Source organism: Osmia bicornis, chromosome 2, assembly GCF_907164935.1.
Source record: "Osmia bicornis bicornis chromosome 2, iOsmBic2.1, whole genome shotgun sequence".
NCBI classification, from domain to species: Eukaryota; Metazoa; Arthropoda; class Insecta; order Hymenoptera; family Megachilidae; genus Osmia; species Osmia bicornis.
The window spans coordinates 5,229,283-5,255,390 of record NC_060217.1 but is presented as its reverse complement, the minus strand read 5'-3'; the positions used below and the strand labels follow the sequence as shown (position 1 = coordinate 5,255,390).

The 26,108-nt window shown below is 44.8% G+C and overlaps 1 protein-coding gene across 4 annotated transcripts in view; it reads left to right on the top strand.

Annotated features, from left to right (window-relative positions):
- Positions 1–26,108, top strand: part of LOC114879158 — a 39,294-nt gene that overhangs the window by 5,053 nt on the left and 8,133 nt on the right. For all 4 annotated transcript variants that reach the window (XR_003789866.2, XR_003789865.2, XM_029193817.2 and 1 more), the window contains exon 2: positions 23,789–24,499. Coding sequence is in view for 2 of the 4 variants with exons in the window: in XM_029193817.2 (XP_029049650.1) it covers positions 23,789–24,499 (711 nt within the window). In the remaining 2 variants the exon portion in view is untranslated. The remainder of the gene's footprint in view (positions 1–23,788; positions 24,500–26,108) is intronic.

Here is a 26,108-nt window from a genome sequence, read left to right as displayed (position 1 = left end):
TTTCTTCTCGACAAAAATAACAAAGAATCGACCAGGGAATAGAGTGGATGGAAAAAAAAAAGAACATATGATTGTTCGGTTCCATTCGGAAACTATCGAAGGCTAGAAAATAGCAAACGCGGATGTTGACTCATTGCCACTCTCACTTTTTGCCGCAATTTGCATCGGATCTCTTCCACATAACATATTCGCTCGCTCGACGGACGTAGAAAAAAATGCAAAGCAAGCGTATATACATCCATAAAAAATTTGGAGTTTCCAATATTTTTGAGCGAACCTACATTTATTTTTACATTTACAAAATTATACTGCATTCAGTTCTTATTGGAAATAACAGGAAAATGATTATTTTTATTGGATTAAATAAGAGATTGAGTATGAAACATGTAGGTTGCCACGTACACTGTGCAAAAATCCATGGGAATCGTGCAGCTATGTCGTTGGAATTTCACCGTTTAATAAAAGTCATCCTGTGCGCTGGTATCCGGCAGCGGTGTGCTGCATTCAGTCGTCGACCGAACGGTTACCGATGCCCATTCAATACTCTTCATTGGAAAACTCTCAATCACTTTAATAACGTTTAGAATATCAAACAGTATTGATTATTCGAAGTGAAAAATTCTTGAAATTAAATTTCAAATCGAAAAAATCAATATAATTGGCTTTGTTTTCGATTTGGAAAATCAGGAAAAAATAGTTGGAAACAGTTTGTAAGAAAACATTAAAAGGCGACCGATTCGTCCATCTCTCCGACAATGATGTTTCTGCTTCTCTCTTGGAAGTCGGTGCACAATACCGATGTAACGCCTATTTCTAAATAGACGAACCGGGCGTGGGACTGTCGATACAACAATGAGTACCGTTATTATTAGGTTTCCTGGACAAACAACGGCCACCAGTCGGATCGTAGCCTGAACCTCTTTCGCGTTAAATCGCTCGATTCGTTTGTGTTTGCGACAGGCTTATTGCACGGCGAACCTTCGCTTCTTGTTTGTCAAAGTTTCCACCGGGGTTCCTTAGGTCGAAGATTTCCGAAACAGGTGGTCACGAAACTCGAAATGGGATGCCTTAGGTAGAAACCTTGCCATTGTGCTTTGATTCGGTGTTGTCATAATTAACGTCTTCGTGGTTGGGACAAAAAAAAATGACGAAAGATTTATTTTTTTATTATCTACGTTGAAAAGGAAAGCGTGAAATTTTCCTGACAATAGAAAAAAAAAAGAAAATTCCTATGATTTCGCTTGACATGGAACGCGTGTTAATTGTTACACGGCTTCCGATCGCCAGTTTTCTACTCGTTCTCCATTGTTCTGGTATTCACGAGGTGAAAGGGCGATTTTGGCGTCCGTTAACGAGGATACTACTTCTATGACTATGCTGGACATGCGTCCGGGTATATCGTGTCCGATCTGGGATGGTGAAAATCGTCGGTAGACTGCGTCGCATACGCGACTGTCTACCTGCTTGCCAAACAGCAGGTCGTAAAATCTTGGTGAAAACCGTGTTAAGGTTTGCTTGTCTGGATGACTTGTAGATTTTCTGAAGTTAAAACGAAGTCAGAATTAATTTTCGAAGTTAATAAACAGACTAAAATAATTATTACATGATGTATAGCAGAAGGGTGAATTTTTAATTTGTAAAAGTAACGCTGCAAATGAATTCAGTTTCAACTTTGTACATTTTATCAAGTTGTTCAAATCGGAAGAGAACATTCTTCGTGGACAATCTTCCATGAATATTAACGCTTCCTCTTCGACGATTTTGCCGCAGCTCTTCGATTTACGTCCGGTGTGGCACGTGAAAGGACGATCAATTATTCGGGCGCGCGACACAAATGTTATTCGGTGCATCGTGTGGCAATTTACCACCTGTGTCTAACCATTCTCGTTCTTTCCTAGATTACCTTTCCTGGACACCTGTGAGTTTTCTATCACTCATTAGGCTCGTTTTCTTCCTCTATATAATTACTCGGGATGCAAAATGATATGAAAGTTTAATGGACGCGAGGATTAAATTTGAATTTTCATTTAATAAGTATCCTATGCAATTAAATTTGCGCCTAGGATACACACCTGGACCTCGAAAGGTCAACATTTAATCACGAAGGATTAACATTTAAAATCGCGACAATTAGAGAGACTAGTTTCTTCTAAACGATCAAATAAACGCTCACTTTAACGCTAAAGTATAGAGGTAGCTGTTCGATTCCCAACGGCATGGCAGGTGAAAGGACGATCGATCACTGCAGCTTAGTCACGAGGTGCTGCTAATGATTATCGATTAGACATCGATAACGTACCGCCATCTTATCAACATCACTATCTAGACAAAGTTTTGCAACCGCTTTTGCTAATTTCTATCGCTCTTTGAAACTAACTTTCTCTGTTATCAAAGGTCAAGAAATTTAACAGATCGAATTCTATTCTTCCTTCAATTCGATATTATATCATTGTACTCCGTATTGAATTGAATCTGGTGTTGAAGCGTTATCACAGCTCACTGCATCAGGAGCAGTAGGCCGCTGCATTGCGACCACTGCAGCACTGCTCCGAGGGGTATAAAAGCGGCGGGTGGTTGCGGAAGCGTCCGGCTTTCGTGGAAATAAAGTTTCGTGCAGCAGTGCATCGGCGAGGTTAAGAGCGGCGATATATCGTCGCGGCCTGATTTCAACGCGGCACGAAAACTGCCGTTTTCTAAGCCAGACCGCTTCCTCTCGGTAGGAAATCTGTTCTTTCTGTCACCTCCCCTTCCACCTTCTCCCACGCGCGTTTACATTGATTCTACAGGGTGTTGCTGAATTATTATGCTTGGTGTATCAATATTTATAACAACGATTTGTTGGACAGTCTTTTAATAGGTATATATTAATTATACAACAGGGACGTAGAGTATATTCAACTTGTTTCCACGAATTCTGCTATGCTGACCAACTATAATTTAGCAACACTCTCTATATAACGGCGCTTCTATGCAACCGCGTGCATACGAACACCTGCAGCGCGAAGTTATGCAAATTCAGATGGTTTTGTGTGGAAAGTCGGTGTGTGTCTTTGGTTCGATGCCAGCGGACGATCCGATCGGCGGCGGCCCATCGAAGCACGGGGCACGAACGAGCCCCCGTTTCATTTTTTTCTCCTACCAAAACGGCCCCGCTAATGCTAAATTACCTTTCGCGATCACGAAAGCCTCTGTGTCCGAACGGCCATGCCGCGCCATACAACGCCGTATAACGCCATTATCGAGCGTTCTTCGGCTACGTACGATCTCTTTGACTCACGGTGGGCCAACCATTATTACCGAGGTGATAAATTGTCCAGAAAATTATGCCCCTGAGCACGTGAAAATTTGCTGTAATTTACCGTACGAGTTAGACATCCTTCTCTTTCGAATGATCGATCTTTTCAACGGGTCTAGTCGCGAGTTTCGTGTCTCGTGTTCGCATGTATGTGTAAAATAGCTGTTTGGCGGAGATTTGAATGCGCTTTTGTCGGTGGATAATTTTGCATCACGCGAATTGGATTTAGAGATTGCGTTAGTTTTTATTATATCTATTTCTAAAAATAGAATGGTACGTGATGGTAGGCTGGAACGCGAGCGACAGATCGTCGATCGTTGTTCGCGATAGGCTCTCGTGGAATGTTAGCAGAATGAATTTGCATGGAGTGTGCATTCGCTTTCCCCGGTCGAATCGCGGGGCCCTAGATGCGCAGTCTGTGAAAAATTCACTGAAACGGCCTTCAGAATGCATCGACGTGCAATCTAGCCGATGAGTTTCTCGTGATTTTTTTAATTTCGTAGCTAAAACACGCATCGCGCGATGTGTAGCTGCACTCTGGGGTTCAAGGTGCAGAAGGGACGGACGGGTTCCATTGCACCCGAGAGAACCATGCTAATTAAGCCGTTTCCAGCACGTCTAATTGCATCATGCTGGGCTAATGAGACGATGCTTTACCTGACAGCTGATGTGCCCGAAATTTCGTTCCGAAAAAGTCTTAAACAATGAAGACTTTTGTAAGAGAGGATGCCATTGCAATTTCTCGAGTTACCTATCTAAATAAATTAAATCTTCAAAATCTCTAGTTCCATTAATAACGAAATCTTCCACTATCTGCAGTGTTTCAAAAATAATTAAATTCAAAGATTGAAATTGCGTGTACCGGCGCGTAGTCATGGAGAAATGGTCGGCAAACGTGTGCTCGGGGCTTAAGTGCACATGTAAGATCCTGATAAGGGGCAATTATCTGTCGAAATGATAAGAACGAGCGCGTAATAATGCTGCACGGTTCGTAGCAGAACGTTTAATGAGTTACTAACGACCCGAACTCCGTTTCGTGCGGAAATTAATAAGCCAGTATCGATACGTTTCTCGGAGATTACGGTGCTTAATGAGATTACAACGCGAGCCGGTCGCATGATCGAGATCGAGGATTTCGCAGGGTCGAGGGAAAAGGGCTGGCTTCGACCGCCTGCTTGGGATAATTACGTCGGCGGTTTCTTTTGTTGACTTTTAAAATTGGGAACCTCGGGAACGTGTATATGCTGTCTGGAACCACCTATTCTTTCGATGGTTAACGTGATTGAGTTGCTTCGAAAGATGATCGTTCATTTTCAAAGAAACTTTTACGGTATAATAAAAATCCGAAAAATTCATCGATCGAACGATCAAGTTTGCCGTGTATCGTTCGATCTTCGAACGGATCGGCACGATGATCGTCGACGTAGGTTGAAACCGACTCGATGAGAGTGTCAGTGCCCTTATTTTCCCCGGTTTTAAGTAGCATTCTATTTACGCCCCGGCGGGCAGTTTTTAGTTGCCACGTGTCCCTGTATAGGTGAAGCGCGTGAAACAGAAGGATAAGGCGAGAAGACGGACAGACATACGGTAAGAGAGTAACAGCTTGAAAGAAGGAATACGGGAGCGAGAGAGAAAGGAGACGGATAACTCTTACGAGCGTCTCGCGTCTACGAGCGTATCCCGCCTTGCCGGCGCGTATCCAGGAAGTGACGTCAGCCGACGACGTTCTTATGAATTAATTTGCGGAAATCAAGCCTCCCACCTACCCCTTTCTCCCTGTCTCGCCGCGTACAGATCCTAATCCTTACGGTTGCGCAATCCTAATATCGCCTACACGGCAAACGGTGCACGCTGTTAAACGCTTTTCTAGTCTCGGATAAATAGCTGTCGGATAGAATCGTTCGTTTGTCTTTGCCTTCTTTTTTTCCACAATTGTTTATCGGACAATTTTTTTTTTCAAAAAATTGCAGCATCGCCTAGGCTTCCTCTACGAATCGTCCGGAAAAAAGATTTTACATGACAAATGTTGACCGAGTCGGTCGCGATGAGAAGCTCCAAGTTCTCAACGTCGATGACTGTGTGTTCACCCACGTAGCTTACCGATGAACAATGCCTGAAACACGACGGCATCCGCGATCATCCTGCCGGTCGCTATTTTAGGAACATTACCGAACACCACGCGTGGACCTCGCTATCCGAAAATCCTGATCCCAGAGATGCCTCTGCTCGTTCAAGTTACTGGTCATCGCTCCGTTAGTGAATCGATAGCTTGTTCGAGAGCAGAGGTTGACGTTCGCTAGTCACTCCTACGCTCGCGTTCCTCCTCGAAGCACCGATCAACGCGACGTGCCAACGCGAGAAACGTGCAATTAGTAGATCTAGTCCTTCCACTGCGTCGATCTTCGTCGGCAATTGAAACTTCCACAGTGGTGTCTTTAAATTTCGAACGAAACGAGCTACTCCTAAGGACACCCACGTGCCTGAATCCCTGCACCAAAGTGCGCAACGGTTTACCCGTTGGACACCTACGTCCATCGGGATCTTTACGTTCCACGATCCATTCGTTGGACACCTACGTCCTACAACTGGAACGATCTACTCTGCTTCGACGCGTTTAAATCTGCTTGCAAAATCGAAGGAGCGGTCTATTATCGAGCTGAAAGGCTGCTCGTTGTCGAGTTTTTAGCATGGTCGTGGTACGATCCGATTCCATTCAACGATACTATGCCAGGCAAACGGGCCAGCACCAGCTGGGTCAATGGGTGCCGTCTCTGCTCGGATATAGATATTTTGTCCGGCGCATAACAAGCCGCTTGACGTGCAAAGATGGCCCTTAGCGCTCGGCCAAAGGGATGCCAATGCAGTTTAGGATAACATGACGAAGATCGGTAGCATGAGGCAGACGGAGAACACGGAACAGAGGAGGAGAGCCAGGTGTTTCGTGGGGTACCATAGAACGGAACCACCCCCTGCCTATGTTCTCTCCTTGCCAAGAGAGACCGCACGTTCCCTTTACTAATACTGGGTGTCTCGTGCAAATGGTTCCAGTTGGAACTCTGAAACGTTGGAAGATGGAGCAGAATTGCTTTATTAGATAAAATTAAACAGCGTTAGGTGGAGCATAACGTGACGAGGTGTCGGCTTTGTAAATGAAGTCATTTCAATGATTTTCAGGTCATCTTCGTAGCTTGGCCCAATTGCACGAGACACTCTGTATACCTTTTGCTTCTGCTTCCTCTACGCACCCTTTTTCCCTCCTTTCTCCCTTCTTTCTCCTTGGCGCGTCTCTCTTCCGTACCCTCTTGTCCCCTTTGCGTCGACCGCCCACCCTATGCCTCTCTCTCTCGCTCTCTAGTTTCGACTGCTGCTCGTTATACCGGGTGTCGCGTGGCGAATCGCGCCCTTCTGCCGGGTAAACAGGACAGAATAGACTGTTTGCTCGTCGTTTCGTCTCGAGGTTGCTCGCTCTCTATCTTGGTGGTCGCGTTTTTATTCAGCTTCGTTCAGAAGGGAAACGAACACCTTCGCCTGCAGGTCCGTGCGCGACTCTATGGGAAGTTGAGGTATTCGAACACCTCATCAATGGGAGGTTAGCTTGAGAAATCTTTAAATTCTCACTTGAATGTCGTTGAACATCCTTTGTAGAGGGACCATACCGAGACGAAAGGACCCTCTGTTGCCTAATTTCTCGCGATTCTGAACGGTTAGATTAACAAAACGTATCTTCTGAAGTATCTTCTTTACGAGTCTATGACTGTAGCTCCCGTGTGACCCACTCAAATTCGAACGAGTTTCTCAATCTTCAATAGTTAAAAATAGTTTTGATAAACGAAATACTGTCTTTTGAAATGTCGGCTTATTTTCTTGAAAGAATGCACCGGTTCATAAGGAGGGTCCGATGTCCGTTTCAGTAACCGGTGCACGAAGTGAGCCGTGTTGTATGTAGCCCGAGCCAGGGCTGTTATTGATCAGCGGATAGCTCGAACGGCGATCGAAGCGTGGAACAAGCACGCTCGAACAAGCAACAAAGGCGAAATCGATATTCGCTGGTGTGGCTGTGGCGCGCGATCGATCGAAGCCACCCGGTATAGGAAACGGAGCGACGAACACCCAGGAGTAGAGTCCTAGTGCCTCGAGCCCTGTAATATTATACCGGCGGACTCCCATGTGCACCACCGGTTTGCGTTTCTGCCTGCGTGCGTAAGAGATAGCAATGCACTCATCCTCGACTTTGACTTGGTTCGCGTCGTGGCTCGTTTCTCCTCCCCCAGCTTCCTTTTCGTCAACCTACTAATAAAGATCGTCACCGACGAATTCAATTTTTTTTTTTTATCGCTACCAAGTAGTATTTGCTTGCATCGATTCATCTCGATTCCGCTCTCGCCTCGTTTGATCCTCTCCAGATCGCTCCGGCTGCTCCGAAATTCGATCGGCGGAGAGGCTCGTGGCATCAGGCGACACCAAACGGCGCTGGTTAAATTGCCGGTGAAATTAGCATGCCTAGCGGCACACGTCCGATCAACGATGATATCATCCTGTTTTATTGCAAGCGCCTGACCTATTGCACCTTGGCGCCGTTATTGTCCAGACCCCGTTTAACCGAGCAATTTGCACCTCCTTTACGCCTTCAAATATGACGAATAGCGTCTTCCGATCGATGCGCAATTATCCAGCCATCGATGCCTTTTCGAGCTGATTCGCGTTTAACGTAATTATCGGCCACGTTCGTCGGTTACACGCGTAAGCGGATTAAATCCCGATTGATCGCGCTCGAACGAGCCTCGTTACCGATCAAAAGCGACTCGGTGCTTAATTACTATTTGTTACCCGCTTCTGATTATCCCTCTCTGCTTGCTGTAATAATTTCCTTTTTTCTTCTACGAAAGGGATTCAGCTTGTTAATTTTCGAGATAAATTGAATCGAATTGAATTAGATTGTCGTTTTGCATGGAAGATAAGCTTTTATCGCATCGCACAAGCGCGAAGAAGCCATTCATATGCCTTCGAGTTAACACCTTTCCCATCAAACGCAGCGTCCCCTTCGGGAACAAGGTATTTCGGGCTTTCCTGCGGCTTACAGAAGCGTAGATAAACGTTATCTCGTATCGAGTGTCTTTAAATCCGTAGTCGAGCGAGGCCAATTCGAGGACGAGAAATCGCGAGAGATTCTTGATTCCTATAATCGCTCGATTATAGCGGTGCGGATCGATGATGGGCACATTGGATAATTGAGGATGGTTTTCTTATCGCGTATCCCTGCTCCGTTCATCGATGTCCCATTTCCGACTACATATCTCCCCTGTCTCATTTAATCCAGTAATTTTCCACGGGTTTGGAAAACCAACGGTTATCGTTATCATCCTATTCTAATCGCGAATAGAATCTTTCGAACCTCTGGTCGTAAATGTCCATTTATTCTCCGTGAAATGCGCTGTTCCATGGTGTTTGATTTATCATCGTTTTATCGCTTGTATGGACTAGGAAAAATGCAACTAATTTTAGAATTTGTTGCTACCAAGGGTAATTACAGTTGCCCGTTTTATAAGGAACGATTTTAACGTTATTCGTGGAAGAATGTGAAATATACTGGTACAAATCCGATGTCTACAATTCATGTCGGAATCTCCGGCGGCAAAAGGGTTAAAGCCGCCCAGCGATGCGTTCTCGCTTCGAGTATAAATATCAGCCGGCTATTCCGGTTAACGCAAACTGCAATTGTGGCAACGGTCATTTACGGCCGTCGAATTCTTCCGTCTGCGGTAGAGGATATCCGTCGCGTCGTCGAAACAAGACAAACTTTTCGACTCTAAAGCGACGACGTTTATATTCGTGGCAACTTTTCGTCGGTCGATTTTCAAATTAGACTTTCTTTTTTGCTTTTTCACGCGTTAATAAGAAAGTAGCTGATGGATCGGAAAAATCGCGAGATGATAAAAATGGGCGAGGTCCGAAGAAGGCTATCGATGCCGGTTCCTCGCAGTGGCCGCTAGAAAATTCCAACATTCTTCAGGCTTCCATATCCATTTCGAGTTTAGCGAGAATCGATATTTGGCGTGTGGCCTTCGTGGCCTGGCCAGGGTGTAGGTACGCGTGTGGTTACACTCTTCTTCGTTCTCGTGCACGTTGGATTTTGTTTCTTCGTATCCTACGTGCTCGTAAAACGCGAGGATTAATTTACTGCTACGTACGGCTCGTTACTTGGGAATTTGCTAATCGACTTTCCTCCTTTTTCCGTTTTACGTAAAGTCGAGTTTACACGTTCGTGCAATTTGCACCGACCGAAACGATCGAACCAAATTGATAAATTTTCCGGTCAATATCTTCTCCACTTTTCTCTTCTACATTGTCGGTTGCAATTTACCTCTGCCCTTCGTTTACGTTACGGAGCAGCAGAAACGGTGTGCGTGCAACGACAGAGCCAGTTCGTAAATTTTCCTTATCTAAGGGCAAAAATCTGTCGTGCCTATGGCTAATGTAGACATATTTTTATTATTCACCGTGAGCCACGCCGTTGGACAGGGACGAGGTAGTTTAACGGTGGTTGCGTGAACGTCCAGTTCAAAGAAGGATGGATAGTTCATAGATTTCGGTGATCGATAATTTTGAATTTCAAAGAGAAGCGATGCGGTGTTAAGCGCATGAAAATGCATTAGATTTATGAGTCCTTAGATCAGATTCGGTGATTGCACTTTACCTTCGCTCGCGTCTATCGAATTTAATTTTTCATCAAGCTAATAAACTCTTCCTGCCTTTTCTTTTAAAGTTCTGACTTTGGATTACAAATTCTTCCATTTCCATGAACTGATTCGAAACGCGATGCCAGATTATTTTCTATTTTCTATTCGAATCAGCCGGTGCATCGTGAAGCGTCCGGAAACACGGTCGTTGCAACGGCACTGCACTGCACGGCAATTTACCTACCAGCGGCGTTAGAAGTCTGCGGTGTTTGTTTTGGCGTCTGGCGGTAAAAATGCCCGGATTTCGGGCAGCATCGATCGTGCTGGTGTGCACTGTAGCTTCCACGAGGGCAGACTGCTGCGCTGGCTCCTTCATCTCGTTACATTTATAGACTTACAGAGAAGACTTTCGTACTTTCGAGACACACCAGTCGAGACGCGTCTCGTGCACGTTGCGACGCGACTTTACATATTAGTCATCCATATTTCCGATTAACGAAACGACTGCGCGTAGACGCGACACTGGGGCACACTGTGGTCCACTAAAAATAACTAGGAATATAGTAAAACCACCGGCGAGTTCGGCGACAGGTATCCCCGGCTGCACACCTATTAACGCAAACTGGGTCAATGGCGTTTCTGCTTGTTTGATTTATGAGCCTGCGGCTTCTGATCGGACTCGGGGATACCCCGTGTGGTTATGCTGACCACCCAACGACAGAACCGATGGGGTGCGAACCCTTTCGACTGAACAGGTTCATTTTACGATTAAAGATCGCATTTCGCCCTTTCGTTGCGTTACTTCAAATTTTCTTGAATTTCTTTTTCGACAGACCCCCCATTGCGCTCGATGCATTAAATTAGAAGTTTAACTATTTATGAGACGCGCATCAGGCCGAACGAGAATCCGATTAAGCCGCATCTATCGAGGGAATTAATCTCGAGACGGTTCTTGGATTAATATACTAATCGGTGGCACACGCGCGCGCGGATACGAGAAGAAGGCAGACGTTTTAACAAGCTCGTCCTCGGTGAGTCATTGTCAGTCACGGCATACAAAGCATCCTTAGCTCGTGTAACGAAGAGACCGAGACTGGTCTGTCTCTTGGACGGAATCGACCGGTTGATCATCGATCGAGGGAAGATTAAGCTCGATAGCACAGGGTGAACGGTCCTCATGAATATTAACCCCAGAAAGTACATATAAGCCGTGGAGAGAATCCTTATCGATGTGTATCTTATAATTCCTTCGCAATGACCCGTCCCCATCGGACGATAATGTTAATAACATAGTCGAGGAAATTATGGTTTCGCTTTTCGATTGTCGCGAGCAGAGAATAGACGATAGCGACGATACCGAGTTTGCATCCATTTACCATAAATTATTCTATTCGCATACGTACGATGTTCTTAAGGGACTAAGATCCTTTCTCTGGCGTCGGCTGTAGACAATACTTTTAACCGGACTTCCAAGAACCTCGTAGACTTGTCTCGATCCACGGTAATTTTCACTGATCTTGTTCAGAAAAGACGATTCGCGTTTGGTTAGAGGGTAGCAAAAAACTTTGGTCAAGGATCGCGGTAGGTATGAAAAGTGTGTTTCGAAAAAGCTCGCGAAAGAGAGAAAGAGAGAAAAGGGGAGCAAGATGGATCCTCTTAAGGACCCTAATCTCTTAAAGACAAGGCAGATTATTCCGCCTCGTTCCGCTCGCTCCAAAGAGTCAAGAGTCGCGGTGGCTCCCTTTAATTTTCCCGCCGTCCAATTATCTCGGCATGGCCGCCACCCCTCGCTGCTAATATCCATCGACCGATCGAAAGTTTCAACGACTTCTCCGACCAGTTTCGATGCTTCTTTTTCCACGCTTAAATCAAGATGAATCTATGTTCTTAAGTATACACCGTATAACATACCCACTGCTCTACCTTAAATCCCACCCTCCCACGGTAGGTACACCGTCCTCGTGGGCCTCTTGTCGGTCGTTTTCAATTAATTGGATTCCAACTACCAGGAGGGCCTGCTACAAGCACCCTCGACAGATTACGTTATTATGGTACAATTATTTCAACGAGAATCGTGGAAATTTACTTTCCTTAACCGGCTGTCCAGGTACCGCCTGGTTTTTCAACGAAGACTGCTGCTCGTTAGAGCACTGTCCAGAGATGAGCAGTTGGAAGGAATGCGGTTCTATTTTCTTTTTTCTTCTTTTAAAGTTTATTCTACATTTTCAACTTATCAACGCTGTGTCGTTTCTACCAACCGTACTGTTAGTTTCATCGTCGAGACGTTAGGTTCTTTCGAGGACAACAACAAAAAAATAGAGAAAACGATTCTTCTTTGGCTTTCCCTATGCATGCGTTACAACTACGAGAGCAAGTGAATGGAGAAAGAAGGGAAGGAGAGTCGATCGGTGCATCGTGATTGTCGGTCCCCACGATTAGCAAGAGAAAAGCACGAAAAGTAGATTAAGGCTATTGAATTGGGTTACTCGCACAATGAGGAATAATAAAGCAGCCACGGTGTACAAAACTGGCCGGACTCTGGCAATCGGCAAATGAAACGGAATAAGAGGATTGGCTGGTCGGTAGTCATCCTGAACAAGATTGGTCAGACTGTAGGGGGTGGCCCTGTGGGGACAAGGGTAGCCCCTAAACGAGATGAGATGGGAAGAAATAAGGAAGATTGCTTTCCTTTCTTTTTCTCTCTCTTACTTTTTTTTTCTATACGCCTCTTCTTTTACCTTTGGTTTCTCTCTCTTGCCCCCCTCACCCCCCCTGGTTCTCTTTCTTCTTTGAGTTGTGTGTCCTGCTGGTATGGCATTGTCGCGGGCCCACCACCGTGGAACGGGATGGCGAAGCATAATGCGGTCGTTTGTCAGTTTGCTAGGTCCGTTCGTCTTTGGTTGCGCGATTAGCCGTAGCTTCGAGCCGAGCAAACAACGCCGCCCTTCCACGTGATTTTTCCCTCGACCAATTATTTATCGACGCGACCCTTAACCCACTTGCCTTGATTGACGAGGCTTTTGTACGCTTGTTAATCTTCCATTGCGAGTCACGTCGCGTTTTCATCAGGGCGATTCGACCGAGGTGACAGAAATAATAATTGTCAAAACAATTTAGCCGTGATAAAAATTATTAAAAGTCGTGCACGGACACGTTTACCAGCGGCACACTGTGCGTACCTTGGATCGAGGAGCCTCGGGTGGCTCGTCAATTTTGCGGCGAAAATTGATCGAGAAATACAACGTGCCCTACCGCCTGCTCCCGGTATGCTTGACAAAAAACCATAATCGTGTGCCGCAGGAGGAACCATCTGCGGCTTCGAAAATCATGATGCGGACCATGTGCCGCCTGCCAACGATACCCTTCCAACCATAAGGGCTCCTCCGTAACCTAGCTGCTCTCGTATATTCGACACACCGTGGAACACGTACGTGTAAACGTATATGTATACGCACGATGCTTCGGCCAGAAGGGTCAGCTCTTTCGATGCCTTTCAAACCGCGACGAAAAATTGGCGATAATCCTATTTCGTTTTTTACCGCCGCGTCGATCGTTCGTCTGCTTAAACGGCGATCTGAACGTTTCTCATCGATCTTAGGTGAAGTAATTTTCAAGTATATTGGAACAATTTTTCGGAAGGAACTCGATTTTATTCGGAAAAGAATAAAATTTGCATGAGACCCTTATCGCGATTCAACAAAAGAACAGTGTTCTCGTACACCTTACAAATAGCAAATTGTAGGAGACAGGTGCGTTGCGTGGCGCTTTTCTATCCTTGAGCCACGAGATAAGCCGATAGCTTATCGTAGAGATTTAACAGAACGGATACAGGCTAGAAACGGCAAACAAGATAACCCGAATGCCTCCTCGAGGCGTTTGCTCGAAATTGCCGTTTCCTCTTCGTGAAAACCGAGTTTGCCTTTCAATCTAGTACCGTTGCGCACCGGCTCAGCGTGTTACTAATTAACCCATTTGCATCCTTTTCGTTAATTAAGAGAGCCAGTCAGGAGACGTGTACGATATTGTAGTTTCGAATCGGTGATCGTGCTCACAGGAATTTCGTGTCACCGGGCAGTTTAGTCGCGACAGTGGTGTACACATTTTAGTCTGGGAACACGGCCTCCACGCTGGTATTCTTAATTATGAGTCGATCGAAGCCGAAGCCGACACGAAACCGACCTCTCCGCGAAGATAAGCTTGGATTTTTTATGAGATTACCCTCGTAGTGATCGTTTCGGAGTTAAAGGTGACAGAGGAAAGGTGTCTGGTTAGGGAAGAGAACGAATTCTTCGAATTCCATTCCTTTTTCGGTGTTCGTTTGATTTGAACCGTTTCAGTGTAAGAGAGGAAATGAAGAGATAGGTGTAAAACACCTTACATAAGATCGGCAAGATCTCATCGAACCAATTCGACATCCGTTAGAAAGTTTCTCTAATCATCGTTAGAAAACGCGAAGAGAGTCCTTTTCAGGCGAGAGATAAGAGTCCCGATGGTGGTTAGTTGCCGTAGCCGTTCATTATGTCGCAATTCGAAAGAGGCCAGAGAAATTAATACGGCATGAAAGAGGGGCGCCTACAAGCAACCATCTCTATTGTTTCCATGGGTGCTGGCAGGAATTCTTTTGGTTTTTCAGAAACTCATTGTCTCCGCACGAAACAGAGAATCCGTTTTTCCACGGACAATAACGCTGTAGCTTTTTTCTTTTTCTTTCTCCTGTTATTGCCATCGACGCAAAGTCCTAACCCATTGATGGAAATCACGGATTCCGCAAACGGCTCTCGCTCCATACTAATCAAGTTCGTCGAAAAAACCTGGATACAATACCAAGCGTATTTTGTCGCCCTACTTTCCGCTGCGCCGAGACGATTGTCGTTTTGTAATATCTGTTGCCGAATATTTGAATCGTGGGTAGGGTCTCTATTTTTGTAGGCTGACGCCTCGTGTATCACCGTGTGACAAGAAAAAGGATGTTAACGTGTCATCGATTCTACTTACGTCATCGCCGATAGGCGACGATGACTCTGTCTATCCTGATTTCTACTCAAACTTGACTAGAGTCTTCACTTCCGTTCCGTGTCACTGGCTGATTGCGGTCACCAGTGCTTTGTAACCATTTTCTTTTCGATGACGTACGTACACGTCGAAAGGATCGAGGACGGTTTTCATGATTAGTGTAAAAAATATATTACACCTTCTTCAACAACTTGTATTATTTGCAGAAGCAAGGCCTCGATTGCTTCAGCACAATAAATAAGTCCTTTTACTCTCGTTCGACGTACCACTACGACAGTGTACGTATGGAAGCCTTATTGTTTCCCTTGAACTCGAGAAGGGCGCATTAGTCTCGCTCCTATTTTTCGCAGGAAACTATCATTCTTCGTGCTGTTTAATCATAAATTTTGTCATCTAAATAATTATGACTTCAAACCAATAATAATAAATGTCTGTACAAGATACACAGGGTGAGTCATCTGTTGTGTCGTATGTATAAATAACATAGCACACACCTGGTGCGTCGTTGGTCTCGAACGCGTTAAATAAAAAAATACAAATTGCCCCTACGGTATATCTAACTCGAATTAATTAATCTATGAAAAGTAAGATGTTCGTTCCGCGAATCCAAGGAAGTTATCGAAATCAGAGGATAAGTTCGTCGAAAAGATGGGCAGAGGCAGGGACACCCGGAAGCCTTATTATTCCGTTGGAGTGGCCGATGCCTGGAGCCCTTCGGCACGCATTAGTTGCCCGCCTCGAATTCGGGCTACGTATCGTAGTGGCACGACGAGAAGCGACATCGGGCGCGTGTCCAGGCGCAAACGAGCGAGCGTTGCGAAAAACAGGTAATGGCGTTTAAGTGCATTCGGCAGCTGCACGCCATGAATACCCTGTGCACGAGGTGAAGAACATGTGCGAGCCCGTCTTCTTTGGACCCATGCCCGCACACACGAACGGGCCCAGCCTTTGGCCATAGGGCTCCTCGAGCCCTATCAAGTGGAAAAGATACGTCCTGCTCGTCTATCCGGCCCAGTATTATGCTATCGAGAGCTCCAAGTTTTTTTATCTCTTCATCGATCGACCTATGCTCAGCACACACATACACGTTTCTACCCGTCTCTCTTCTTCTTACACCTTCCCTTCTCATTCTGATCAACGCGTTGCGACCCTTCATCCCTTCTGGCGAGCCACCTAGCTGCTGCATCTTCGTATGCTCAAGAGACGTATAATGTTTCCGTCTCTTTTGTGTCCAGCTCACGGAAACTTTCGAATATGAGTGCAGTTGGGTTTCTCGTTTAATTTCATTTAAGGAACATATTGAATCGGATAGACACGTATTCAATAGGAAAGCAATCGTATAAGTTACCAGAGTGGGGGAATTTCTGTGAAATAGGGACTGTTGGTACAGGGAATTGAACTCGAGCCTCCTGAATTCCTTTCATTAAATTCGGGGTCCTGAACGTACAATGGGAAATATATACATAGCAGCAAATTGCTAATTTATGAAACGAATTTGAATATACCAGATCAGACCACCCTTCGGCTCATTAATTTTCAATGGATTTGACTTGAGATTAATTTGACGGGTTCAACGACTAGTTTAGACTCGTTCAAATCCTTTCTTTTTTTTTTTATAGAACCGGCTTGCGTTTGATGTTTCATTGGAATTTGATTAGAGGGTGCTAGGAAAACACAGACGATTCTTAATGGGACGATAAATGTCCTCTTTGGTTCGTTGGCCGCAAACGATGTTTTCTTTTTTTTTTCCTCTCTACATCAACGCGCCACAGACCCTTCTTCAACCCTCTCTCGACGCGTCCCTTTTTCTTCTTTATATCTCTCTAGTGGGCCACCTCGTTGATCTTCCTACGGTGAAGAGGCGTGTAAAGCATCCCCTCTTAGGGATAATCTGCGTGATGTATCAGGCTTATCCTATCATCGTCCATAGAACGTGCATCAAACTCGTATCTTCGATATTAATTGAATCTCAAGTGGATTAATTCAATTTTTCTTTAATATACAGGGTGTCCGCGATAAATTATACTAAGAATATTTGATAAAATCTTTTCACGATTATTTTTTCAAGTACTTTCTTGTAACCGAGGGGGATCCTTCACTTCTTTCCACTTGATACACAGATCTTCTTAAGCTTTTCTATAGCAGGCCACCTCGTTGATGTCCTTAAGGACAAGGATCCTCGGGACACCTTGAATCGTTGGTGGTCGTTGCCCAAGGGAGCAGTATCGTTTTCAATATCCGTTCAGTTTTCGATACTGGTGCATTAAATTTTGCGTAGTCTTTCGAAAGGGAAAATAAAAATTTGGAGAATTAAAGGCTCCGAAAAGTTCTCGAATCCCTGATTGCTCATAAATAGTTAATTGCTTATGAAATTAATAACCCAATTCGACTGGTATAATAAGTAGGAAGATAGGAATCGATTTAAAAATTGAGTAGGGTGTAGGTTTCCTGAAAGATCGTAATCGGCGTACAGAAATTATGACGGACGCGTTGAAAGCTCGTGCCACGGCGTGAAAATTAGTATAATAAACGAGGATACTGATGAGGCTGCCATCGATTTCTGTCGATGGTATCGTGGCGTCTCGGATCCATCCGCCATCTGTCCGAGCCGGCTGTTCCCTTCTCGTTTTCGTATATGAAGAATAGCCATAACCAGTTGGTTATATCTCCTTTAGATTGCTTAATCGTGTTTGTCCTTATTTCGTATAAGTTGAAAAAATAACGTCCGAACGATGTCCATGGGAAGAAACTAAGAAACAGAATGAAGAAATCGAGGGATGGTGGTGGTATGGGGTGAAGGAGATTTCGAAGCAAAGCGAGAACGGAGCAGCTGCTTGTCTGCTCACCCCCAAAGACGACGGACGAATGCAAATCGGGCCGCGATTCCGTTCAACGTTCCTCCAACATACATACTACTACTCGTCCTTGCCACGTCCGTAAAGATAATGCAGTCGGCAGAGAGCGAAAGAACGGACGTGGAACACAGAGGGACCGAGAGAGGATAATTAAAAAGCACCACTCGAGGGTATTTAAGCATCGACGACGTTCCTCCCGGTCGACAGCTGAGGGCATCCCGAGACAAGAGGTGCTTGTACGCCCTCTTGAAACGCTCTTCTCGTAGTGCCGCATCATCGAGCCTGTTCAGACACGCGAATGCTTAATTGCACCGATGCTTAATTGTGTCTAGCGTCGGATTCCAAGCAATTTCCGACTCGCGCCAGCCCTTGCGCTCTAGAGTTATTCGGTTAATTAGCTTGTTGGCCGGGCGAAGCATTCTATGAATTTGCGATTTACGAGCAACGAAAATGAAGAAGAGAGATCCATCCCGTTCGGGAGTTACAGAAAGTCAAGAGAAAACGAGTAACGATAGAGAAAAGGAAGAAATAGGGAAGAGGGATAGAATAGAAGGGAGAAATGGGGTCTCCTTGAGCCCTCGCTCCAAAGGGGAGCGAAATTTTGAAAACAGGTTATGGAGGCAAGAGGCGCGTGCCTGCCGACGTGTCCCACGAGTTCGGCAGCTGCGACCGTCTGAATGGGACGTGCCCCAAGCATGTGCGATCCACGCTTTTCTACGGGGGCATATGCGTGTATGGCTCCATGAACCGGTGGCTCGAGCCAAATCCTACGAAAGATTATGAAAATATACACGATTTCTTTCTCTCCCGTCTGCTCCTTTCGTTTCGCCGGCTATGCATTGTGCGTACTGCACAGGACGTATCGAAGATCGTGGTCCAGCTGAAAGTGAGCCAATTCCTTATGCAAAAATACGAAGCTTTGCTTTTGTGGAAAGTTACCTTCGAACCACTTCAATCGTTCAAATGCAATCAGGAATCTCGATAGTTGCGATGGTAAAATGACGTGGCAGGATCTCTATTGCTACCAAGCAAACATTCGTTCACCACGGGACACACAGGGGAGCAGTTATCCCTAGAGATTCCAATTTCGATTGCTTTATTCAATAGGAGAATCGATTGAAAGCGTGCAACTCTCAAAGATGCCACCTAGAGATTCTGTTGCCACCCTCGCGACCTAACCAGCTGCCCTGAACGTTACATAGAATTAAACTACCCTGAGAAGAATTTCAATTTTCCCTTTTGCCTTGGAAAATCTAAAAACATCTAATATCTAGCTCTTTATAAGTAAAAAAGGAGTTTATCGACCCCTGCTCCAGAACATGTTATGAAGAAAGAAGAAAACAGCCCTTGTAGTTGACGAGTGAACGCGTCTGCACGACGAGCCCCTAATTTGTTAAGCGATTCATAGATTCAGAGGCGCGGTCTACTGAAAAGAGAATCCGATCTGGCTCGATCGAAAAGAAGAGGACCAACCCTCTTGCAGAGCGGACAAAATGTATCGAGACAGCTAGCTCGGCAACGATTCTCGAATTATAACAAGAAATTTTGGGCGTGTCTCTGGTCACGTGCCTCCTAAAAGCTGCAACCTTAGGGGAGAGAAAGAGAAAAAGAATTTTCCGATGGAGAGATGCCTGCTGCTGCTGCTGCTGGTCCTTCCGGGACCGGTCTGGTATCAGCTGCGCCTCGTTTAAACACGGAAATTCATAAGTCCGAGTTGTATGTTGCGCGAGTGTTTGAAAAAACCCTCCTGTCTATGCTGGAGGGAATAAGAGGGAAATATCGTGTCTGGGCCAGTCTCGAATCCCTCTAGTCCCTGGTAATCTCCACCCCCGACTGTTGAATTCGAAACAGCTTGGCCAGAACTAGAACCCTTCGATCAATTTTTTTTCTCCGTTGCTTTATCTGATGGAATGAAAATTACTGTTGGTTAATTTTGGTAGAGTCTTTTTTTTTTTTTTTATAGAAACAGTCAAGGTTAGTGTGCGAGTGGTAGAGTACTGATCACCTCCAACACGCATTCGATAGAAATTAGCGATCAGTGAAAATTTTTGCGATGGCAATTGAATACCCTGGAATTAGCTATCTGTCGCTTGGATGACAGGATGGATATCGTTTCTAGAACGTCGTAATATGTATACATGTATAAATCCTTTCCATAGAACGAAAGCGGATACGCGTTTACGCAACTAGTATATCCTTGCAAACAATGCTCCACGCTGATTTTCCTTTTTTTTTTGTATGTGCACCAATGAATATGTCTGTCTATCTGATTTACGAGTTACCCGTCGTCGCGACGCCAGGCTTGTTTATAAAAAGAACCGTAATTACGCGGTTTACATAACGAGCGTGAGATACGAATCGATATTCCCTCGATATTTGAATCCATTAAGTAGCAAATGTTTATTTAACTTCATTTTGATAAGCTTTGTTCATGTTTACCATTAATTATAACATATACACTTATCAAGTGACGTCCGGTTAATTTTTCTCGCTGGAACTCGCCGCGAGTGCACGCGTACTCGACACTGTCCTCGAGTCGTCAGTTTGTGGTATTAACGCATTGCAGACCGGTGACGACACGATTTGTCGCGTTTATTGACACTTCGCTGCTCTCTGCTAGGGCGAGTAAATCAATTTTTCGATAAAATATTATTCGTAACTCGAATTTTCTATCGAACCAATTCTTTAGCCACGAAAAAAATGATGATACTTCAAATTCAACGAGGTAGATATCATTGTTTGTCGTGATAAGATTATAAATGTATGACATAAATCCTCTTAAAACAATAGAAGTACTTTTTGAGATTGGAATGTAAGGAAAGTCGTTTTAGAAATCCAAGCAAAATCAGTTTATTTCTTCGCAATTTTCATCTCCAAATAGGATACAAATGTCAAACATGGTTGCATTCGGTGAGCGCGATCTGCGAACGGTTCAAGAATGTCGCTGATGGAAACATTGCTGTCAGTCTGTGTCCTTTGCGGGCGTTGAAGTCACTAACCCATTGAGAGTGCATAACGAGTCTGACTAGTGACGTGTACTACTTACACAGCTGCTCAGTCTTAAAAACTCTTGTTACACGTAACAAAATTTTGTAATTTTACACACGTAATATTACTAACATCTGTCATAAAATGTTTAGTTTGAAAATGAAAAATTTTCAAAGAGTCCAAGAGATGAGATTCGTTTTAGCTAGGTGACAAAGACAGCTGCATCGCAGCGGCCGGTGACTTAAAGTACGGCCCACGTGGTCTGCTCTTTATAATTGATCATTTCCCTCGTCGACGCGTCGTTAAATGCTTCCAGCCCGCTCTGCTCTTCGTCTTCCTGACGAGATCGTACTCGCCACGAATCGCGAACCGCCTTGAATTTAGGTTATTTTCTAATTGCACGCACTTTACCGTAACTTCCGTTCACCATGATCCATCGTCATCAGAATTTTTTTCAAACATATCATTGTGAAACACAACAGAATTTAATTACTCCATCATTTAACAGTCTTTTCATCCTATTGAAAAAGAAGGCGTGTTTTTTTCTTTTTTTCAATCTTTTGTGATACTTTCTATTCCTTTGACTTTTATTCCCGGGCGGAACAATCAAAATTCCAGATTCACGTTCAAAGACACCGTGCAATGAATAGATCCATAGAGAAACGCATTCCGTGCCCTACATAGGATTGTATATAAACCGGAATAATCAAAGTCTAGCACTCGTTATTATGCAAATCGAAGGTACACGATTTCTTTGAGGTCCGCGCTCGTCAAAAGGACTTGGCCGTTAATTCCCGTTGCTGGTGTTCTCGAGATACACGACGCGGACAGGTGTGAATGTTTCAACGACGATTGACGTCATATTTGACGCAAAGCGTCGAGGTTTTGTGCGCCACGTCTAATATGCTAATCGAACGAGATCACCGACTCTCCAGTTCCGTGAAAATTGCTGTACTTAACGCTGCTAATTTCCCAGTAGAACGTTGTACACGTCCGTTCGATGAATCATGACACGTTATTACGTGGATATCTTTGTTAACCCTTTCACGGAAATGACGTCTGCAGTGGTAGAATTTTCAAGCGAATAATTGTATCGACCTTGAATCGATAACAAATTAATAAATGATCAAAATTGCTTTGATAAACGTGTGAAAGGGTTAAATGAGTTTGAAAACCCTGAGAGTAATATGAACGCCAATTAACCCGATCCTTGTCGCCAACGATATCGTGCACTGCTTACGACACGGCTATTAGTGGGACAAGGTCGTTGTGAAATCTGGAATGTCTTCTGAAAAACAATTCCGGTTGAGATTCTATCTGTCGACGCGATCGGGACTCGCGCTCGAGATCGAGTTCTCGATGAACACGAAGAATCTTTATCTTCAAGATTCATTTTCAAACAGGTATATCCATTCTATCAGAGTTTCATTTTTTTTCTTTTTCTGAAGCGAGCAATTTGTCAAGGAAACTTGTACGAATAAAATGATATCTTTTATTGTAAGGCTACCATGTCACGTTATCTTTACGCGACCTGTGTTTTATGAGCAATCTACGTTGTTATGGTTGTCGGCGCGATCAGCGGTTTAATTTCCTTGCTTTTAACCCTTTCGCTGTCGCACCTGCTGCGCGATAATAATCGTTGGGATTAATTTTCTTTAAAGCAGAAATAATAAAAGCATTGTTAGTACAATGATACTTGCGTGTATCTTCCCCCTTTTTTTTTTAATTAAAATCCAGTTTATAAATTGTTGATTTTGTTGACACGTTAAAACGTTGAAAAATATCGCGAAAAGCGGAAACGAGCACTAGATAGAAGCAAGCTGGAACCTGATCCAATCAGGAGGAATAATCGACGCCGGTAGGCAGATGGTTTTAAAGGACCCGTGGCTGAAAACAATTTCTTCTCGTGGCAAATATTTTACCTCCAAACATAACCGGCACAATGCCACGGCTTCTCTAGCCGTGCCAGGGACACGCACAATGCTTTTGCGGGACTAACAAGGAAAAGCTTGCATTTTGTGGAAACGCTGCCCTGTGTTGGTCCTTTGCACACAAAAGTATCGCGTTCGCGTGGCTGTATTCTGGTTTACATACCACCCACTAGTGTACAGAAAGGCGACAAGCCTCGAAGCTGTGCTGCTATCCTTCGAACAATATTTACCCCTCGACATTTAGATGTTCCACCAGCCTCCTTTCCCGACGTCTCTTCCGTTGTTGGAAAGCATATTGCCCAGCTTTATCTGCCGATTAATCATTTCCGTGCACATTTTATAAAATACCGCAGTGAAAACGCCTGTCAGTAGTAAGACGCGTAATAGAATGTTGTTAATTATTTCCCCTCGGGTTACTCGGTCATGATGGATTTGCGATTCCAGCCATCGGTGACCCTCATGGCGTACAACGTGTTAACGAGGAGCGACGTTGGTCGCTTGGAAATAGAACGTGTATCGAGGTCGAGGAAATTTGTGAAAATTAATCGCGTGCATAGGAAACGTTAACAGACGTAATTTGTTATGTACACCGAGAAAGATATATACATATTCAGCATAAAGTATCCGTGTCGAATTAATATCGTTCAGTATCACGAAGGGTTAATCGGGGGATATTTTAGTGTCGCAATGTATGTAGAGTACGGAGCTTTCGATTCTAAAAACCATTCTCGAAAATATCAAATATTTAATAAGTTACGCTAATTTTAACAATAACAGGGGGTGGGGGGGTTAATCTCTGAAATTTCACGCTTCCCTAATGCAACGGGCCAGGATTTACTCGGGACCAAGGATGGTATTATTCGGTTGCGTAGGGTCGCGCGTGGCCGGTTGCCACGGTGTGTTTAACTACCCCCGGTTCTGTAGTAGACGTCTGGGTATGTGTGCGTGGATCAGCCGGCTAGATCAAGTAGAGACCGGCCGAGATAAAACACACTGTAAACGGGCGACCGGTCGGATATTTGGTTACAGGGAGGCGGCGGCACGTGCGGCGAAGTTGTGGGCCAGGTGGTGGAGCTCGTGCCGTTGAAGAAACAGTAGAAGCAGCGGGGGTGGGAGACGAGGTGGCCGACGAGGGACGTGGTGAAGGAAGGGGAGTAGTCGGATGCGAAGCTGTAGGAGCAGCGAGCACGATCGAGGAGGTTAGTTCACCGGTGGCGGATGGCGAGGTCTGCTGCGGCGACAGCAGTACCACCAACTACCACCACCGTCGTCATCACCTCCATCATATCCACCGTCGCCATAGTCATCATCGTCACCAGTGTCAGCAGCGTCACCGATGTCACCAACGAAGGGACAGTGTCGCTAGCACCGAGCTCGTCGTCGACGAGGAAGCCGACGATGAGGTTACCTGCCAGGATCAAACTGCCACCGATGCTGCTGCTGCTGCTGCTTCTGCTTCTGCCGCTGCCGCTCATCCGTCTCATCGAGACATCCACCAGTTCCATCACCTTCATCATCATCCTCATCTGCGTGATCTTCATCAACGGTTACAGGACGATAGAACGCATCGCGATCGCGAGGATACGAACGATCGTATCGTTCGGACTAGCGAGCACCACTCGGATGGTAGGACCACCACCGACAACCCTGCCACCGTCACTGCCATGACGAGAGGATGCAGGATCCCGCCCTACCTCGCCACTTTACTCATCCTCTCCTACACTCTCTTCGGTATAGCAGGTCAGTGACAAATTTTATTTTTATTTTTTACTTTATATACATTTTACTCGTTCGTTAACACATTGACGGCCGTCAGCTGCGTGGAACCTACAACCTACGTGATATTATGTGATAGAGTTGTACTTGAAAGGTGAAAGGCTACATGTATGTGACACCGGCCGTCAAAGTGCAAGTGCATGCGGATTAGTGAGCTACCCCGTCTGTGAATACTATTCTTCGTAATAGTCCACTAATCCTTTCGTTATGTCTTACTCGAACGGCGAACGTAGGTCTGGGTTAAATACTATTCAACCTTATTCATGCACTATTCGCTATTCAAAAGATCGCTATTGTAAAGTTCAATTTAGACAGGGCCGGCCCTGGGCCTAGACAGACTAGGCGGTCACCTAGGGCCCCCCAAGGTCCAGGGCTCCCATAAGACCGGTAAGTATTATTGATATATGCACGCCATTTTAAATTTATAAGTACGATCCATATGCACCCACGTCACAAGAAAGGTTAAATGGTTTGGCTTTGTTATCCATTGAAAAAGGCTTCTTAATTGACGATTTTGCGTCTAAGAATGTTAATTTTATCAATTTTATTTGAGGTACTTTTTTTATGTCATATATGTATAGAGATCCGTTTTCGGAGCTCGCATCGGACCCTCGAAATCTCGGGGCCGGCCCTGAATTTAGAAAAAAAAGTAGCATTATAAAATTGTTACCATATGATTTCGTTTCTCTTTCGCGTGTAAAGTAAATACTTATATTATTGCTACTTCGTTCGCTTCTCTTTTCAAGCGATCCCATTGTCCACACTCACAAAAAGTTGATCTCAATCGAACGGGGGCGACGACAGATTGCAACACGTGCCGCGTTCTGCAACCCTGATGTTCCTTCAGCAATTATATACGTACCGAGCAAATTACTCCAATTCGAACACGCATGGCATTGTGTACACGCACGAAAGGGGTTGTAACAAATTGTGGCAAATTGACGGGTATTACGGTGCAACTTGCAACAGTGTTTACGAGAATCTAAACGAGACTCCTTCTTACACAAAAACGATATCCTTTTGTGCAAAGTACAAATACCGGTTGTATTATTTCTTTCTCTTTGTTGGACACGATACAAGATAGAGGGACATTTTATTTCACCATTGTTGCCCGCTTTGTACGTAAAGTATTAAGAAACGATCGATAGCTATATTTGGGTAACGTATGAATTTTCACTGGAACTTGCTGCCCATTTAAATTGATGAAAAATAAAATTTCAGTTACGAAATTTTCGGAGTTTACGGAGTCGATTAAACTTAGCAGTGAAAATGTTAATGGCGAAACGGGCGCGATATTGTCTGGCCTCGGTCTGCATCGTCGAGCCGTACGGCAGATTGCAAAATTATAACAGGTGACAGATAGAGCGTGGCTTGCACGGGCGGATGCAATGTGCAGCAGCGGTCTTCTCGTGCACAAGAACACTCGAGAAGCTCATGCCTCCTACTTTCTCTCTCTTTCTTTCTCGCCGACTAGCAGCACGTTCGCGTGGCATGTGCAAATATTTCAAAGTTTTAGAATTGATCGATGGAATGTCGGGTTAAGCGACGGATTTCGAGTGCCGGGCATTCTTTC